The sequence below is a fragment of the Anguilla rostrata genome, chromosome 6 (assembly GCF_018555375.3).
Source record: "Anguilla rostrata isolate EN2019 chromosome 6, ASM1855537v3, whole genome shotgun sequence".
NCBI lineage: Eukaryota > Metazoa > Chordata > Actinopteri > Anguilliformes > Anguillidae > Anguilla > Anguilla rostrata.
The window spans coordinates 43,912,033-43,932,442 of record NC_057938.1 but is presented as its reverse complement, the minus strand read 5'-3'; the positions used below and the strand labels follow the sequence as shown (position 1 = coordinate 43,932,442).

At 42.0% G+C, this 20,410-nt stretch overlaps 2 protein-coding genes across 2 annotated transcripts in view; one reads left to right on the top strand and one right to left on the bottom strand.

Moving 5' to 3' along the window:
• The window catches only part of mei4 (meiosis-specific, MEI4 homolog (S. cerevisiae)), a 48,522-nt gene extending 42,138 nt beyond the window's left edge, over window positions 1-6,384 (bottom strand). The window contains exons 1-3 of the mRNA XM_064339905.1: window positions 6,223-6,384; window positions 3,846-4,088; window positions 1,969-2,486 (exon numbers count right to left, since the gene is read on the bottom strand). Of these exons, the coding sequence (XP_064195975.1) occupies window positions 1,969-2,486; window positions 3,846-4,088; window positions 6,223-6,238 (777 nt within the window). The 5' untranslated portion in view covers window positions 6,239-6,384. The remainder of the gene's footprint in view (window positions 1-1,968; window positions 2,487-3,845; window positions 4,089-6,222) is intronic.
• Window positions 6,385-14,743: 8,359 nt separating this feature from the next.
• LOC135257300 (5-hydroxytryptamine receptor 1B-like) lies at window positions 14,744-19,454 on the top strand. The gene has a single exon (XM_064339904.1). The coding sequence runs from the start codon at window positions 15,985-15,987 to the stop codon at window positions 17,137-17,139; it is 1,155 nt and encodes a 384-aa protein (XP_064195974.1). The 5' UTR covers window positions 14,744-15,984; the 3' UTR covers window positions 17,140-19,454.
• The last annotated feature ends 956 nt before the right edge of the window (window positions 19,455-20,410 follow it).

The following is a 20,410-nucleotide window of genomic DNA, read 5'->3' as shown; positions in this document are numbered from 1 at the left end:
ATGCTATCGGGATGGCTCGTCAAGGTAATTGAAAACAAGCGCGATCTTGTACGCGGTATGATTAATGACTCCGTCCATCGCACCCCCCCTTGGAAACGAGGCGCGACTCCAAGAGAGGGCTCTGGCGCAAAATTTGCTGGCGACGGCTAACCCCCACATGGATTGTTAAGCTGCCATGCCCGTCGCAGACTGAGTGACGAGCCTTAACACTGACACGGAGGGGGCTCGTCTATCTGTGTCTGTCGGCCGTGAGCCGAGCGACAGGACGGAATCGGGTGACACCGCCACCTGTTTCCTGTTTCCAGCTTCTGCGCAAATCCTGAGGGGGGTAGAGAAGGGGAAGAAACGGGCCTTCGGGACCAGGAAGCCGGCATAAATCGTGAAGGCGGGACGACGATATATAACGTCGCCGCAAAGTGTCCCTCTCGTGTGCAAGGTTAAGCGACTCGAAAGTGGAGGCATTCATCTGACCAACCCCCCCTACCCCCCCCCCCAATCCCCCTCAACCGTCAAAACTACTGCTCTCCAAATTATGTTCGCCGAACACCTTCCTGTTAATGAAGTTCGGGTCAAAACATATCAGCGTCTGGAGACCAGGCCTCCGCTTTATTACAGCCATTTAACATTCCGGGAGGAAGGCGGTAGACTCTGAATTAAAATGATCAGGTTGTAACATGAGCGGTGATTAACCTTCTTGTCTCTAGGTAGCTGCGGTTTTTTTCCCCTCCTTCCTGAGGGCGAAGAATATGGCGTTTCACGCAAAGAGCCATTCAGAATGCGCCAGCGTGGAAAATTAGCCGGCTTTGCTCTTGAGTCACGTGCCGCAAGGAGGTGAGAGCGGAGCGAGGCACGCGGGGGGGGCAAAAGGACGCGAGAGGTCAACGTGCTCGAAACACGCTGATCCTGGAAACGAAGGTAACGAACGTGCTTAAAATCCAGGAGGGCGCGTTCGAATCCGGCGCAGAATTTGAACGAATTACGATTCGCGTTGGTTCACAAATGAGACGTATAGAGGAACTTGCTGATTTTTGTCCGCATCGGACGCATCAACGCCACGCAATCTGGCAGGCACGGCTAACCGCAGCAAGCTCCCGGAGCCTGATCTCAACACGACCACATTCCCTCAGGGAACACCTCAGGAAACGGCGCTAAATGGATTTGATACTATTCCGAGCCTGCGAGAGCGGTGTGTCATCACAATCGGCACGGCTACGACAGCACAAAAACTATTAAAAACCCAGCCTCTGACATCGGAAGGATTGGCAGAGAAGGAGAAAGGGCTGCTTCTCCTCTTGAGCGGTTGGCAGTGGTTCCCGCTGTCCTTCGCAGCTAATAAGACAGGTTTAAGGCACGGTGACTCATACAAGCGTTGTTGCCAAAGAAACTGTAAACAAGCAAATTAAACACACAGAGTAACTAGGCTGAGGATAGGCACCAACGAGCGGATAGGTCAGAGTGTTCTAACCCTGATTTATTCAGTCCGCCTTCTCCCAAAGCTAATGGAAGACCTTCAGTACCATGGACAGCGGCGACCTCTCCTGCAGGCACTTGAGTTTGAATAGTAGTCAGCCTGTTTTTTTTTTTTTTATTGCTTTCATCAGGCACTTAAAAAAAGCAGTCTGACATGCCTTCAGGAGGCTGTCGCTGGCCGACCTCCGGTGTAGGATTTACTGTTTCTCCCCTCAAACCCAAAATAGCTTGGTTTTGTGGTGTGTTTTCCTTGGGCTTGATCACCCAAGTGAAATTGGAATATAACTGTAAACTGACCGCTTACAAATGTTTTGTTTGGGTGCCACTTATCACTGGTCGGCCAATTATAAAAGTCCTTGTTTAGGTTTCCAATCAATCCCCCCCTCCCTTGTCCTGGCACCATGTGACGTGTGTACTGGTATGTGACCTAAAATACATGGACAAACAGCTATAGTGATTATGCAGGACATACAAGGAGAGGACTGAAGTTGTTCTTACCCTGTTGAGCTGGCTGTTATTCAGGAGCAGGTCAGTGAGCTCTTTCAGGGAGTCCTCCACTTGTGCCATGACGCCCACTGACGGCAGTCTGCCAGAGATTCCGCAGTCCACCGCCCGCGCCGCCACCCTGGCGGCCTGGAGGAGCAGCGGGGCGGGGGGCGGTGTGCGGAGCTCTCTGCACGCCGACGCCATGCCCGACAGCAACTGGCAGACGGAATCGGGCACCACGGAGCGGTCCCTGCCCGGGAGGTCCTCGCCCTCCAGCCGAGCCAGGCCCAGCAGGTTCTGCAGGAACCGCGTGTGGAGCAGGACGGCCCGGTCCCGGGGCCCGCCTTCGGGGGCGGAGCTCGACGGGGCCCGGGGGGCGGGGCCGGCCAGCGCGAGCTCCCCGGGGTGCGGGGCGGGCGGCGCTGCTTCGGAGTTCTCCTCCGTGTCGCAGCCGGAGTCCTTCTCCCAGGTTGGCGTGTCCTTCGCGGGGCCCCCGGGTTCCGGGCGGAGCGGATCGATGCCGCCGTCTCCTGAGGCGCGCGGACGACAGCGAGCAGAAGCTTTAGCGTGAGCTCGATGCATGCGTCTGCAATTCCGCGCAGCGTAATTATCCTGCTCTCCTTGCTAGACACTGACCTTGAGCATTAGCCCCCGACCCCGTGCTAACCCAAACGTGTCATTTAAAGTCTTAGATAATGCGCGATCATCTGTGCTCCTCTCTACCCTGCCCTGGGCCTCCTTCTTCTATAGGATGCAATTGCTTCTTTTATGACTCAATTACCCGTTTTCCACTGAACTTCACCGTTCAGCTCTCGCCGGGCACATTCACCTGAGTCGTTTTCGCTTATTTAAAAATTCGGTTTGCACATCAAAGGAACCGGTTCCTAAGGCAACCTTTTGTGCCGATGATGCCAAGGCTCATTAGTCCACCCCTTTGTGTGGTCTTCGTTCAATACCTTTGACACTCGAAAAATAAGACAATACACACAAGGTCTCTTCAGCCTTGTTTTTCCTAGGTTCAATGGCTAGTATTGCGGAATTCTGAACGCAGCCTTATCCCCTGCAACAATAGCCATTCAAAGCCCTAATGATTCATTCACATACTGATTTCGTACCCCTCACTGAGAGCTGGCAACATTTAATGAGCCTGAGTCCCTCGGCTCTACAGTTGAATAAAATAACACATTTGAGCACATTACAATAATATTCAATATACATCTGTTTTGCTACAGCCTATTGCCTGTAATAAAACAGTCTTTGTTTTATGACACTGCATTCCCTTCATGTTCACACCATATGTGGCTGTCATTTTAAAGTATACTGACATATACTCTGGTGGCTCAACACTAAAATAAAATACACAGCAAAATGTCCAGTGTTAATTCAGCTCTAACAGAGTGCATATGAGTCCAATAGGGACCCTATGTACTCCATGAGAATTGATTTACCACTGACCATTTTAGTGTGTAGGTTTTCAAGTTGTTTCAGTAGGGCCTCAGAATTCTATTATGGAACATTTGAATATGGCTTCTGGGAGGTTCAGTCTGATAAGACACTGTTCAAGCACAAAGACATGACTTAGTCTGATGTGAAATGAGGACCACGAAAGTGCTGTAGCCAGCAGCCAGGGCAGTAAGTTATTATCAGTGATGTCACTGAGGTCAGTCAATGGGTTTATTCTCTGCTTCAGAAAAGAAAATGTCTGCTTGTCTGTACCCTCCCAACTGATCAAGGTCACTGAAACAATTAGACAGGCCTACAAATACAAATGGGCATTCCAATTTTCTTCATTGCTCAAGCAAAGAATTGTACAAAATACAAATCCATCCAGCCACTGAACAGACAAAGACATTTGCATAGTAAAGACAGCAACGAGGGACAAACGTTACCTGTTCCATCACAAGTGCTATTCCTAGACAGGATCTTGTTAAGAAACAGTTCCTGCCGCAGATGCAGGACTTCCTCCTGCAGGCTCTGGGCTTTGGCCTTCCAGTCCACATCCTGGCTCCGGAGCTCGGCTGCGAGGTGTTCGGCCTGCTGTCTCCCGCTTCTCCCGGGCGGCTTGCTCTTTATTACAGCAACCGCAGCAGCGAGCTTAACTGTCCGGAGGTACCAATTCTTCAGGTCAGCTCCTGATTTACAGCATCAAAGAACCCATTAGGGTGACCTACTAATTTCCTTAGGCAGTAAAGTTATACAGTACTTCAAAAAAAAAAAACTCTTTGCCTGAACTCATCACCCGGCTACCTTTATTAGAAGCAGTTGCTCGCTGTTTCCTAAGCCTAGTCATGGGAGAGCGCGCCGTGTTTGCTGAATTTCATTTCACCTGAGCTCGCACCTAAGCGGCGAGGTTTCATGAACCCCATACCGGGAAGAGCCATAATGAGCTCTCTGTGTCTGGCTTGTTTGAAATCAAGAGACTCTGCTCTTCACAACAAAATACAACAATTGGCTCAGAGTCACTGATAGCATATGGCTTCTCTGCCTGGTTTTGGTTCATGAAGCCTCACTCTCCCAGTAGTTCAGATTAAGACAGATTAAGCTGTTATTAAAATACTGTGCTTTAACATTACTGGACAGATAAAGGCAGTTATGAGTGAAATAATTGTGTGTTTTGAAAGAAAAGGGGTGGGTCTGCTTAGAGTTGCATCTGTGGCTCATACCATCTGCACGAGACATCAAAAAACACTATTAGCTCGTAGAGCTAAAGGCCAAGCCTAGCCAAGGGAGCTAATCATACTCTTATTCAAGCTGCGGAGGGCACACCTCCTCCTGTAGCATATGTTCATATGTTCACTCACATTTCTGAACTCTGCTACATTCTCCACCTCTAAACTCCAGAAATAACCTGAGTGACGGTTATCAGTCTCATTATCTGAGTCACAGCAGTGACGCCCCTGTAATGCTGCAGGTCTGCTGCAGAATTTTTAACAGAATCCTCACTGCAAAACAAGACATAGGCCAACGACTTCCTCGCTGAGTGCAGACCGAGGTCCCCAGCCAAGGCAGTAAATCACATTATTATTTGGAATTTGGGTGATGATGTCATACAGTCACACATAGGAGAGCGCGGGGTCCGTTGTGACATGGGGTAAATTGCTTGGTGATGTCCTCGCCCGATCAGAAACAAGCTAGCGATCACGTTGCACACCACCATAGACACCCTCTTCAACTGACCGGCATAGACTTAGACACCCTCTAGCATAACCCAGTAAAACATGGCCAGGCAGGCGGGGCAGATTGTTACACATAAGGGTCAGCAGTTACAAGTTACATATGCTTGACATAGCTGTAATGAACTAAAACACACATACAAATTGAAACCATATAGTTACTGTAAGTACTGCCCAGAAAAAGTTAATTGGGTTGCAGTACTTTCTATTGTCGTTGCTTTTACTTAGAGCTGATGGAGATGGGAAAATCTGGACTGGATGGAAAACAACTGAGTTGCTAGTGTATGAAATGAACTCTAATGTAATTTAAATAAGAAACAACAGGCTGGATCTCCTATTAATCACGTCTAGTAATCCGTTCAGTACGAAAACATGAAACGTACAATTCGTTTTAAAATGTAATAGTTTTTCCAACCTTTTTTATATTTAAAAGAATTATAACAACTGACCTCACCTATCATAACAAACGACCCCATTTGCGGGGTCCATTCTTGCTATGATGAAAGTGCTTAACTGTGCCCTTCTCACACTCAACTTTCTAGGTGACAGCGAGATGGAAGATATTCAGCATAAAATATTGTTATGCAATGCGAATGGTCTGTCAGTAACTGAGTGAAAGACAAAACGCGTCTCAACGTACCCCGATTAATTCGTCAAATTGTTTGCAGACACACCTAAGAATATAATTTAACTGTGATTATGCTGGTAATATAGCTCGGTCCTTCCTGAATTATCAGTATCAGTTCTTCGATAATCAGATCTGAATTAAAGTGTTGATAGGAACTCAGGGAGTAGCTAAATTAATTCGGGTAACATTAGCCTTCCAGAATTCGAAGATCGCGACCCAAATCCACATGTATTAATGTCATCTTACATATATCTCGCTAGCTATTATCCAAAGTTCAACTAGCCACAGTAGTTTTATACGCAACAAGGGGATAATGCACAGAAAACGTTAGGATATCGGGGTACAGCCGGCTAGTTAGTTGAAGTTAGCACACTAGCTACGTAGTTGATATCCTCGTTAAAGCTATCTAGCTAACTAGTTGCTACCAAAAAGGGAAACCGGATAACGTCACTTTCTTAGTTGTACCTTTCCAACTTGACATGACCCCCTTCTGTCTCACTCATCGCTATCCACAGAACGAGTTGAAATGATCAGATGATTAGGCATATCCTTGCTATATCATGTTTCAATATTCAAAAGACAGCGGACTGGCGAGGTAACCAGTTAACACTGGCGGTACACTCTGCTACCTACCGTTGGCTATTTAACTACCTTGCGCGACTTCTCTGCAAGCCTCGCGTCATTCCCAGCCTCGTGGACGCGGATATTTAACAGACGAACTCCTTCCTAACAACCACCAAAAGATGTCTTTGAACGCGCAGAATTTTACAGAAAAGATTAAGGAGCTGACGAGCAACACTGTTTCATTCGGTTTAAAATCATCATGTTAATTACATTTGATTGAACATCTTTTCAGCCTGTCTGAATTCCTGTTGCGAATATTAACTGAATGGTTCGACAAGGTTCATGAAATCAGACAGCTGTGACAAGGGTGTTTAAATGTTTCATTTAGCGAGACACAGGGCTCCAACTAGGCCATCCCACCGCAAACATTAGCCTAGAAAGAGGAAAAACAGCCGTTAAAATGCAGCCTAACAACAAGGTTTACAGCAAAAAAACAATAGGCTACACTGTGAGGGAAAAAATAATACAACAGATTATTCAGATTAAAACTTTACTCAACAAGAATTGAATTAGTGATTTATCATATAGGCTACTGTAGAAAACTGGTATATGAAGCTGGAGCACTTACAGTATTACACATTTACTCAAAGTAGGAAAGCAGGGGGTTGTGCAGCCAGTCAAATTATATGGGGAGATCAGCCAGGTATAGAGACAGTCCTGTGGGAATTTGCCCAGGACATCAGGGTTAACACTCACTCTTTCAAAAAGTCCAACGGCACCTTTATGACCGCAGCGAGTCAGGACCTCAATTTAATGTCCAATCCAGAGGATGGCACCGTCTACTGCAGTTTCCCCATCGCTGTGCTGGGGCATTCGATTTTCAATTTGGTCCAGAGGGAAGTGTGCCCCCTTTTGACCCATTTACACCTCTTGCAGCAGCAGCTTTACAATCCCATGAGGTCTCCGATCCAAGTACTAACTAACCCACACTGCTTAGCTTCAGCACTTTGACATGAAAAAGTAACAGGGGTGGTATGGCTGCTGGCAGAATGCACTTATGGTCATTTTAATATTTCACAAATGAGTGAAATATTTAATGTGCTCTCCATTTGCTGCTAGCAATGCCCACTCTGCTCACACCTGCTTATGTATCCTCAGGATTATACAGTACATTCCTCTCACCAGGAAATAAAGCGCACAACTCAGCAAGGTTATGTGTTTATGGCCGTGGTAATATGGCAATCTGTTCCATCAAGGAGCCATCAAGAAACCTCCAATCACCTGAGTTGCACAGTGCACATGGATAGCAATATGTCTCTCCCTCCTGCAGTGTACACTCTCTACCCGTCTCGGTGCTGGAACAGACTGATTGCACACATTTTTACTTGGCTAGGTTCTATTTTAATATCTGCATGGCCAGCCATAACATGCTGTTTTATTCCTGTCATTCAGGACCATGCCAACATGTGTACAGTAGGCTATGGTGTCTTTATCCTGAGTCTGTCACTTTACCGTACAGCAGCTGATTGGGATATCGCAATGTCCAAATCTCTCTCCTGTACTTTGGGAAGCCAGGAAACATTAACCCTCAAAATTCTTCAAGCTGATATAGAATGGTATGGTGGCGTGTCTGTTGTTCTATTTGTTGTCGGTCAGAAGGTGCTGAAGCCTTCTGAATGTATCACAATTGCAGATGTGATATTGTTGCCTGGTGACACCAGATTCCGGTGAATCTGAATATTTTTTTCCAGCCATAATTAGACCGTGTTTTATACAGCTTTGTTTACCCATAGTTAGGGGTGCGTTAAATAAGGCAGCCGCCTCTACCATGTCCATATTTACTCATCTGCAAACCATTCTATTGCATGCGGTATGCTTCAAACACAATATGCATGATGACTGTGGTTCATTTTAGTATATGTAGGCCTAGAAAATTGATAATAAGTTATTGAAAATTGTGTGCATAGATTTCCATTGATAATTTTCGAACAACGCTTCTACAGTATGTAAAAAAATATGTTGCATTTTTAATACCGTATAAGATATAAATAGTGGGCTATTGTATTTTCATTGAAGCTACTAAATTCATAGGGTTTGGGATGCTATCCCCTGTTTTCTGTTTAAAGTGGTTAATTTAGAATTATTCATTGTTTCTGTGTGAAAAACCATGTCAGATATGGAGATACCTGTCAAGACGTCTCAGCTGACAAATGCTTTTTTGAAAAATGAGACAAGTCATGGATGACTGTGAGTCTAGAGACAAATCCTCCAGAGTCACAGAGTAGATGCTAAGGGTGACTTGTGTGCTGTCAGAATCCTGTCTGCTTTAGAAAATAACATGTTGTCACACAGAGAATTGATTCTATGTGCCTTTGTGTAAGTGGATCAAATTGTAGCCCGCATTTTGGGCCAGACTCAAATCTGAAAACGGCCTCAGAAAATGATTTTAGTGCTTTTAGAGTTGTTAGAGACTAAATGACATGACTTTAAAAGGTGCCTAAAGTGATCCAAAGGGATTGTTTATTGGCCCAACAGTGTTTAAAAACTTGGCTCACTACACTTGAGAAGATGAGCAATTTATAGTTTCTAAAAATCTATTTGTCACTAGTGTTCATCTTTACATGAGAAAACCAGAAATCCAATATTGCTAACATTAAACAGATAGTAAAACAACATGTAATACAACTGTCTTGATAAAAATGTGATGTTGTGCACATATTTTTCTTAAATCTTAAGGTTCTGATTGCATACCTTTTTATTGACAAAATTTGTCAATATAAGGTATGCAATCAGAACCTTAAGATTTGGAATCCTTAAGATTAGGTATCTGGTAATTTAATTACCAGATACCAAATGCTACCATTTTGTTTACTGTTTGTTCAATTTTAAATATATTGTGAGCCCTTCTTGGTACAAGCACTGGAAATTATTATAAGCAGTAAATGTTATTGTTCAATGGATCCGACGGCAGTATGTATCAGTCCTTATCAAATAACAATTCTGAATGTGTGACTACTGCTGCCCATTCATATTCTTCACCCATGCTGTAGCACAAGGGCAAGCACACTAAGCAGAAAGTCATTATGCATAGCTGAACATATTCCATCCCATTTAAATTGATAGCATCATAAAAATTGAATGGTCCTTGTTGAAACATTGGGTGAATCAACATGACCAGTTTCTGTTTCTCTTCCAGTTTAATTTCTGTGTCCTGTTACCTGACCATGGCCTACTGGGGACCATGCCCTTTTTTCTATCAACCATGCTTATCTGGATATCAACAAGGAGGTCATTGTGCATCGGTCAGCTGGAAGGCTCTTCCTGTGCTTCTCAGCTGTAGGGAAGTGCTATGAGTTTCAGAATGTAGCTCTGTTTTAAACCAGTTTCCTATTGGTTGAATCCAGATAAGACTGAATTCCAGAAGGAAAAGGCCTAGAGCACACGGATGCAATATGAGCCCTTTAACGGTGAGAAATAACACTGACGCGTTTCAACTCTACTGCGCCTTCGTCAGTTATGTAAAAAGAGAGTCATGTTAGGTAAAGATGCTTTACATAAATGATGAAGACGCAGTAGCATCGAAACGCGTCAGTCTTATTTTGCAGCAATAAAGGGCTCATATTGCATCCATGCACTCCAGACCTTTTCCTTCAGGAATTCAGTCTTATCTGGACTCAACCAATAGGAAACTGGTTAGAACATAGCTGGTTTTGATGAGAACACGAGTGATCACATGCTTGGAATCCCCTGTGTGTCTATGTGAATGAGATGGCAGTCCGTTCTTATTAAATAACTTTTTTTTTACCAAAACATTTCACTCCGTATTTCTGCTTTATAAACCGAGACACATGGCAACCAGCATTACCTTCAAGATTTAGAGTCACACTTGATTACAGCAAACATTACTACGTTTTTTCCTAGTGAGATACCTCCCAGCCGTAGTATAAACACACAGTCATGCATTTTATATAATTCTGCCTGACATGTATATTATTGTAATTCTATGGCTCATAAAATATTTGTCTTCACTGAAAATGTTCCCACAGTCTGACAAAAGGTTACATTTCTTTATACATTCAGATACATTAGAGATACATTCCATATAAATGTGAACATAAAACATGTCTTTTCTACAAACTGCTATAGATTTACAGGTTTAAATTGTAAATTTTATGTTCTTACTGCAACTGAAGAGAAACTGCTTAAAAAAAAAGCTCAACAATGATTGGCTAGATTTATTTTTTTGCACTCCATACTCAAACTGTCTTATTCAAATAACCCGTTTTATTTACATGCGTTTTACCCTTAAAGGTGGTGCAGTCAGAATCCCCCTTTATCCCCCCCCCCCCCGCCCCTCCTTTTTCACACTTGCATAGCTCTGAATCAATACTAGGCCCAGAGGAGAGACTACTGGCACTGTTATAATATCAGCATTGTAGGGGTGACAGATTCAATCCTGCAGAAGCCCCTTGAGAAATCCTGTTATCTCCTATTTATACAAGCAGAGAGCTGAAATAAAGGGTAATTAGTGTTTTTTATTTTGTATGTTCGAACACTGAGAAAGGCTGTGCAGTTGAACAATGGTTAGGATAGATCTCATTTTTATATAAATCCACAGCTCTGTAAGCCAGTTATCTTTTATATCAGTTATCATGCCGTGCTCAGGAGCTGGAGCCCCACACATCATGCCCTTTTCCCTTTCATCCCTTGTACAGATATATCTACAGCGTACACTATGTGCGTTATCATGAATTTACGAGACATTGTGTTTTAGACTTGCGGTATGGCATGAGAACCTTGCCTAATTGAAAGAACATGATTCGGTATTAGGCGACATGCACACTGAGTAATTAGCTTGGAATTGTCTGTAATTGCAGTATCTCATCTTTTCTGTACACGTTTTTGACCACGCTTTCCTGTTGTATAATGCAATGTGAAGAACCCTTCACAGCAGGCGCGTGCACAGATAGACACCAACATATGCTGAAGCATATGCCCCCTGCCATGAGACAGCAAAAGTGCCCTATTGGCTGCAGCATTTTTTTTTAAAGCACAAGACAACCCCCAACCCCACCCCTCCCCCTCCCCCTCCCCCTCCCACATCTGATTTTCAGCATATGTCCTCCAAAGAGTCTGAATGGCCCTGCATCACAGGACAGGGACGAGTCACATTACATACACTTTTTCCTTAGTGGCCGTAATTTACACATTAATATGGCCTTCTGCTCTTTTGTTTTAAGTGGCTACCCTCCCGTGTTTTGACATTTCCTTTTCTTAATAGCTATGCTTAGAGAATTGCGTTCTATTTACTGCGTCGCATAGTGTATCTCTGTAGCCACTGTCTTGATTGTAAATGCATGAGAATACATTGCAGGAAATATACTAGCCGCTTTGTACTTTCTCCTTGACAAAGTACACAGCACAATGTCAGAACAGAAAAGTCAAGTGAAAAGCACATCTCTGGGGTATTCAGACCCCGAGCTTGCAGATATTGTCTTTGAATCCCTTGTCTTAACATTTCAGCTGCTACAGCGCAGTCTGTAAGTATTTGGACAGTGACACAATTTTTTGTTATCTTGGCTCTGTACTCTAGCACATTGAACCTGAAACAATGGATATGAGGCTAAAGTGCAGACTGCCCGTTTTGATTTGAGGGTATTTACATCCATATCGGGTGATCTGTGTAGGAATTACAGCCCTTTTTTATATTACTTGGTTAGAGATCCTTTGCATTCAATGACAGCCTGAAGCCTGTGATCTCTTTCTATTTATTTAATGAATCGTTCGATTTATTTAAAGGCCATATTTTTTAGCCATTGAATCACATAGCCTGTCACCAGCCTGTATTCATTTTAGTTAACATATTGGATTATGAATGGCTTCTGTACTGAATATCGTCTTGCATGTGAATCGAGTCAAATACACTGAAGGCCCATTAACAGTGAGATGTGTGCTGTCTGCTTTTCTGAGTAATGCAATCAATGAAAACAGCAGGGAAGGCACATAATTGTAACACATTCTTTGTTTTTGCTCACTGACCAGAAAGGTGAGCAAGAGGACCATACTGCAGGCCGAGAGAGCAGTCAAATATTATCAAAGCTATACAACACGTTACTTTTCATGATGTGTTCACAGCACAATAAAATAAATAAATAAATGAATAAAATCCCTGCTCATCCTTCTTTGCTTCATGATGAGAGCATATTCATTGTTATGTCCATGAAAACCTATGGCTGCAAATATTCTGACATATGGCTTAATGTGTTTGAATCCACAGGCACTGTGTAGGCTATGTTAATTTTTTTTTTTTAAACCATCTCTTCTTCCAAAATGTAACAAATAAGCCTGCAATACTCACTCTATATGGTTTGCACCAAAGCTGTTTGTGTGGACCAAGACACTGATGTGCCTGAAGAATCGAATAACTATTAGCACTGGAATATTCATATGTGGAAAAGCCTGTAAGAACATGGATGGATTAAAAATCCATTAAGCAATGATCGAGTTCTTGACAATTATGAAACTGACACAGACAATGTACATTATCTATGAAAATGACACAGGGACATACCTGAGAAGATAAAAAAGTAATTAAATAAAATAGAGCAGGATATGAATTTAATTATCTGACAGGCAACATATATCGGGACATAGGATACACTTACATGTGAGAAAGAAAGTTGTCCTGATATGAATATGGTACAAATATGAATATTCTGAAGAGGTTTTATGAATGCTATAAAATGTGTTGTAGTCTGTAGTTCCGGTCACTTGTCTCCCCAGTACTGTCTCTGTGTCTGTGTTCCCTGAGCTGCTTCACTCCCCTGTACTTGCGTGATTTCACTATTCGGGTGGTTCCGGGTTTTCGTGGTTTCCCCCCTTCTTTCCAGTCTCGCTTTACTTTCTTCCTGCTGATTTCTAGTTTTACTAATTTCTACTAATCCCTACTAACTTATAGATTGTAAAGTACTAACCTCGCTAATATACTAACATGTGAATATTACTAATGGACTAACACACACTAGTTTTGGGTTTTTGATAGTTTAGATCACTATACTAATACATTAACCAGTCTCCCCTTTTCCATGCTGCGCTGTAGCTCCGCCCCTTTTCTTTCTAGCCTGCTCTAACGCTGAGTTCTGCAATTGCCTGCACCTGTCTCTTGCTCTAACTGCACCTCTCTCTCTCTGCACGTGTTTTACCTGCTAAACCCAGGCCGTCTGTTATCATTGTTGTCTATGTGATTCCAGTCCGCGTTTTGTCAGTCCCCTGTCATTTAATTAGTTATCCTAATGTTCTTCACCTGGATGTTGTTTGTTACTCCGCCCTCACTCACGTAACCCCTCCTTGATTGTTACCTTCCCCAGTGTATAAATGTCAGTCTTTTCCACCATGTCCCTGTCAGAACGTTGATCAAATTCATTGTGCCGATTATTTGTAAGCCTTTGTATTTTGAGATTCCTGCGACACCCCTTTGCCTGACTTCTCTTTTGCCTGCCCCTTTGTACCTTCGCTATTTCTGATCTCCTGGTTTTTGACTTTTTGCCTGTCTTTTTACTTTTCTTCTGGAAACTCGATTCTGTACCGCACTCTCTCTGATCACCTGGCTTCGAACTTCGCACGGAATAAAGACAACGTTTTCTTGGATTTCCCTGGTCTGCGCGTGGGTCCTTACTCTGAACGTAACAAAAATGCACATATCAGCAGTATGGGTTACTGTGGAGGGTTATGATTATGAATCTTAGGAAGTGGAACTACACTACCCCATCATCCTGAATGTGTGTGTGTGTGTGTGTGTGTGAACACAAGGTTGTAAATGCATGTTCTTTTTAAAAAAAAGTTTTTTTCCAATAAAAGACAGTATAGACAACAAACCTCAAGATAGAACTATCTCTGATCATACTTGAAAAGCATCGTAAAAGTGTCTGGCCTGGTGACCATTGTGATTCTGTGTGGCCCTTCATCTATTCAGGCCAAAACTCCGTTTGCTGCAATCAGAGTAAGGAACTGCTAAGATTTTCTGTTAAATTCCACAAAAAGCCTTGGTTAAATAATGGATGCATTGCGTAGCGGGTCATTTGTTTTAAGACACTGCAGAAGTATATACAGAGAAATAGCTAGTTTTTTCTTTCTTTTTAAAGATTTTAAGTAGAATAGATTGTGAATGGTGAAACAATTAGAGAGATAATAGCTGCACTTACACCCATAAATGTCAAAAGCCAACTAAAAATACATTCAAAAGATGGAGTAAGCGCAATTTGTGTTTTCCAGCTAGGTGGGAATACACTGAATGTTCCAAAAATCTGGGGACGTGAGAGCACTCAAGAAACAAGCAGTTTGTCAATGGGCGGATGTGATTATAGAGACCCCTGCGGGAAAGGGCTGGTGCAGCAGGCTAGTTCGGTAAACACTGCCACGCGCCGTGGCAAGAACCCGTAGTGGAACGCACTGTACTACAGCGTGCAGAACCGAAGAGCGGCATTCGCATTTGCGCTGTAAACTGCGACATTCAGGACATTAATTCATCTTGTATCGTTAACGCTTCAAATCTCTAATACTATTCGTTTTGGTGGACTAACTGATCTGTTGTATCCCGGTCAATGGAATTGCAAAGACGAATGAACGGATAATTATTTTCCTATTGGCATGTGTTGCAGTCACAATCGCATCTTTCTAAAAGTTAATTTCACATCAGACAGACAGCAATTTTATTTTAAAAGTCAGAGTAACTTGAACAACGAATTCGAATGGTATTTCCTCAGAAACAGAGCAAACAAAACAAATAACGGGTACAAGGATGTGCCACGCATTCTTCATGGAGCTAAGATGAGAGTTGTCCAAGGTTCTACATCGTGTGGAAGCTGTGATTCAAACCTGAAATTCGGGAGTATCCCGAGCAACGAGCCTCTTGGAGTGTCTGATGCTGGACCCACGAAGGTCCTGACGCAGTCCAGTGAAACTAAATTTAGTTGAAACTGCAACCTCGTAACGGCAGTTTTCACTCTTCGTTGGTTGTGGACAGGCAGCATTGCAAACGCATGGACGTTACGACCCGGTGGACGACAACTCTCACTCCTTTTGGAGAGGAAAGGGGCCATTTCGATCAGTGCTGCGTGTTTTCTGCCAGAATGCGTTGTACGGAGCCGGGTGCACACCCTTTCACTCTACTGTCAAACTTCTGAAGAACTGCACAGTATAGAAATTCGCCTCAAAATGGACTAGAATATCACACATGTAAAGGGATCATGTATTTTTTTATTCTTGAATGTACAGTTGTTTTTCCAATATGGACAGAATGCAATAAGAAGAATGATATAAGAGTGGGTACAGTGGAATCGTTGGTGATGGAGACTTTAGGCTTTAACTTTTGTGGAAAATGTGAATGAAGAGTTTTTTTAAGCAAACGGAAAGCGCCACTGGCCACTGAAACGCTTCTACACATTTATTTTACTGCATCTGCTGTGACCTGTGTCACAGTGAAACAGTGGACTGGAAGAGAGTTATATGTGGAAAAGATGTCCAGGATATCGACATTCTACCGGGAAGACATACCTCTGTTTTAGCGATGTCGCTCTTTTATTTATTTCTAAAAAAAGAAAAGGCTCTTTGATAATTCTGTAGATAGTGCTTCACATCAGACCTAGGATTAGACAGTCGTGAGGGATGGAGCGCTCTAGTCAGTTCAAGCCGACGCCCGCGATTTACGGAGGGCTGCTGAATATTTCAACCAACGACACAAATGCGAACTACACCTCAAAAGTGGAGGAAAAAGACGCAAATCTCGTTTTCCAGGCAGGCTTAGCGGTAACCCTGTCAATTATAACTTTTGCCACAACATTATCAAACGCTTTCGTCATTGCTACAATTTATCAGTCCAGGAAGTTGCACACTCCAGCGAACTTTCTTATAGCCTCACTAGCCGTCACCGACCTTTTAGTGTCCATTTTGGTGATGCCCATAAGCGCATTGTACACGGTAACTCACACATGGACCTTGGGCCAAGTGATATGCGACATTTGGTTGTCTTCGGATATCACGTGTTGCACAGCATCAATTCTTCACCTCTGTGTAATTGCCTTGGATCGTTACTGGGCTATAACGGATGCAGTCGAATATTCAAAAAAGCGCACATCAGCGCGCGCGGCGGGGATGATTGCTACCGCTTGGGTGATTGCTATCTCCATCTCTATGCCACCCTTGTTCTGGCGTCAGGTCAAAGCGGGGGAGTTGACCAGCTGTGATGTAAATACAGACCACATTTTCTACACTATCTATTCAACGTTTGGGGCTTTTTATATACCCACTCTGCTGCTTATTGTTCTCTATGGTCGGATCTACGTTGAAGCCCGAAAACGGATCTTAAAACAGTCGCCCAAAAAAACAGGGAAAAGACTTACTTCAGCTCATTTGATCACAAACTCGCCGGGATCCGTGGCGTCTACGACGTCTCTGACCTACGGTACGCACGAATCCTCCTCTTACGATACAGGTTCCTCCATCAGTGCAAATCAGGTTAAAGTGACCGTGTCCGATGCACTTTTGGAAAAGAAGCGAATCTCCGCTGCCAGGGAGAAAAAGGCGACTAAAACTTTGGGAATAATATTGGGCGCATACATAATATGCTGGTTGCCCTTCTTCATTTACACGTTATTGGTGTCTATATGTACAACCTGCACTTTCTATCAAGAGTTATTTGACATATTCACGTGGCTAGGTTACCTTAACTCTTTAATCAATCCCATCATTTATACAATGTCCAACGATGATTTCAAAAAGGCTTTTCACAAGCTCGTACGCTTTAGGTGTTGTAGATCTTGAGGTACCGGTAAAGCGCAACGTGAAACAAGCTACGGCTACCAAAATCGTCTCCTGATGTAATGGTCCACAAAATCTTTGTTATGTGATCCTGATAAACATAAAACATCGTCAAAATATGTTCATTATTTCCTGTTAAACTTAAGTGTATCACTACAATTCTAGCTTATATCACGGTAGCAAACCATTTTGTGGCTAGTCTACTGCCAAAGCCACTGCTTAGAAAACTTGCGCAAATTAAAAACTGCATCTCTGCATTCTGCATTCCAAACGACAAGACGTACTTCACGTATTGTGTTTGAGTCCTTTCTAAAACGGAAACACAACGTTAAGCAGCAAGATATTGCTATGGAGAGAGGCTTTGAGCATATACACAAGCTTAAAGCTGTCAGTGGTTTGGGTTAAATATAACAGTAAACAGCAGTCTCTCAGACAAAATATTAGCTACTTTATACACAGCTAAAGTGTATTTATTTATTTATTTATTTATTTATTTATTTATTTATTTATTTATTTATTTACTTACCAGAAAGCGCAATTCTGTGAAAGGGCTTGGCACCGATTAATTGACTTCACAATGCAAAAGAAATAGCCAGTTTCTGAAGCCCTATAATTTTGTGCGTAACGCAAGTTCTGGTTTGTCTAAGAATTATCTAATATCAATAGTAATGTAAAATCCGATACAAATGGACATTCATATTGACGTTGCAGAATCAATGCAGCCAAGCAATTAACCATTCCTGAATGACAAAAAGCATACTCGTCAGCGACGTAGTATGATACATGTTGCAGTTCAGCTGCAAATGCCCATTGATCATTCTTAAATAGTTAAACTCAACATTATCGTATTATTAATGACGGGCTGTAAAAACAGACTTGATTCAACCCTCAAGAGACATTTCGTGTTCACAGATTGGAGACTTCGCTTCTATCATTTACTACCAAATTAACTGTTTCATAACTGATTATTAATATCCAACATGGCTTAAAGCAGTGTAATTGTTTATATAATTTATATAGTTTGTGTTTATTGTAAATGTATCAATATGTATTATATTTACTTACATCGTCATACACCCATATTAACTAAATTATACGATTTTCTTAGCGACTAAAAAATCAATAAAATAGACATTCGTGGATGTAGCCAATTATTGAAGTCTGCCACCCGTTGATTGGCATATTTTAATAATAGAATTGTTTATTGAGTATAAACTTGCACAATCTGATTAGATTTCAAAAGTTTTATTTCACCTGCTAAAAATGATGGTCTATAGATCATAATGTAGCCTATTCAGAAAATAAGGTTATGTCAGAATGAGTCGAAAGGAGACTAATTATGAGCTTGAGTTAGACAATTTTCAGCAGCTCCAGTAGTGTAATGACAGAAATGAATATGTCTGCAATTTATTGCGAAATATCACACAAAAGTTAAGTAGGAAACAAATAAGATGTGGGCTAGCACATCCTCCCATGAAAATGACTTACTAGTTGTATTATGGATAATGTGTACCAGAGGTAGGAATTTAAAGGATTGAAAACATGTTTTTTATTCAAACCTAATGTGTAAATTGAAATGTATGTACAGTAAAATATATGTATGCACGTATGTATACATTCATGTATTAATTTCTCAGTTTCATTTATTTTTGGGCCCAACTTATTAATTGTTATTTGGAAATGAGTGGTTGTGTGGACATTAAGCTAAACAGGATATCAACCTTTAAAGGATATATTTCTGCAAAGGCAGAATTATTGAGGCCAGATCTTTAACTTGACCTGTTGATCAGAGAATGGCAATATATGTATCCCTTTTTCTCTTACTGTACTAGTTTCAGTTTGTTGCTTGCTGTTTGCACAATGTAATTACGATATGCCAGCCTTCATATGTGATTGTGCAAGAGCTACATATCTGGAAAACAGTCGTAATGTACTCTGATTCCCATGATAGAAATTGTCAATCCACCTGCATTACTTAGTTCTGAAAAGTGGTATAAGATGAAAAAAAAAAATTCATGACTTAACATTTTATTAGCGGGGTAGTTGCAGCTGATATGACCAAAAGTGTGCCTAAATCTACGACAGGAATACTACATGTGTTCAATGACACAGTTTGCCATGGAAATGTGTTCTGGAACACAGAGAGTCGCAGTGCCCATGTAATGGAAACCATCTTTCATGCAAGGTCTGCTGTACAATAAAGGCTTCTCTGCACACATGCAACCGTGCTGTGAATTGTGGGTTAAGTTCCCTCCAGATGGAGCTTAAATTGCTGCTGCTGTGAAAAGATACAATAAATAAAACCTGACCTGAAAACATTTCTGAGGAATTTGGCCATTTTGTTGGAGAAAGCGCATGATAGTGAGAATGCACTCACACGCACGCACGCACGCTCGCATGCACGTACACACACACACAGGTTTACAGTAAGGCCATCCAGAAACAATGGGTGGATAGATCAGGAAAATTATGTGGTGCTTTAATGGACATAAGTACTTAGGCAAAGTTGAACATAAGTACAGCATGTTCTGGGAAGGCTCATTATGTACAGTAGAGATTACATATATCACACAGATGGCAAAGGAGTCATCTGTATGACAATAAGTCAAAAAATATAATCAAACAAGGATTTTTTTACAATTTGACATTGACTTTCTACAGGTCTCATCTAAGACACTATTAATTTATAAGGTGATTTTAGATTAAATTTAACTTGAACAGAGACCCTTGAGTTTGAATGACCTGACAAAATTTGATTCCTTTTTCCTTTTTTTGAATACTTCATATCTCTAGAACATTTCTCAGCCTTTTGCATCTTTTCTCACTTTGTGCAGATTCAAATGGTTACTTATTCTTATTATTTGATTGCTTCAGTCAACCTTTTATGGAATCAGGACAAATGGCACTATAGAGGTTGTGTCCATGATAAACTGGCATGGCATATTTTTCTGGTTGGCTTATTACAGCACAATTGTTTGTGGTTATTGGTTAAAAAAAAACTTGGGGCAGCAAATGTTTGGTTCGTGACTGGTCATGACATCTACATCTACAAAATCTTATTAGACCAAATGTTATGGCTAAATTAAATGTATCGTATAGCAGAGCTATAGCTATTGCTAGGACCACCAGTTTGTCTCCCCTTGTTTTCTTGCATTATACTTCAGTGCTCCGCGAGCTACTGGTTGTGATAGCCTTGTGATAGGTTAGGATATCTGATTCTCAAACAATTATTCAATTTGCAACACCTCAATAATCTAAGTTTATAAAATAATTC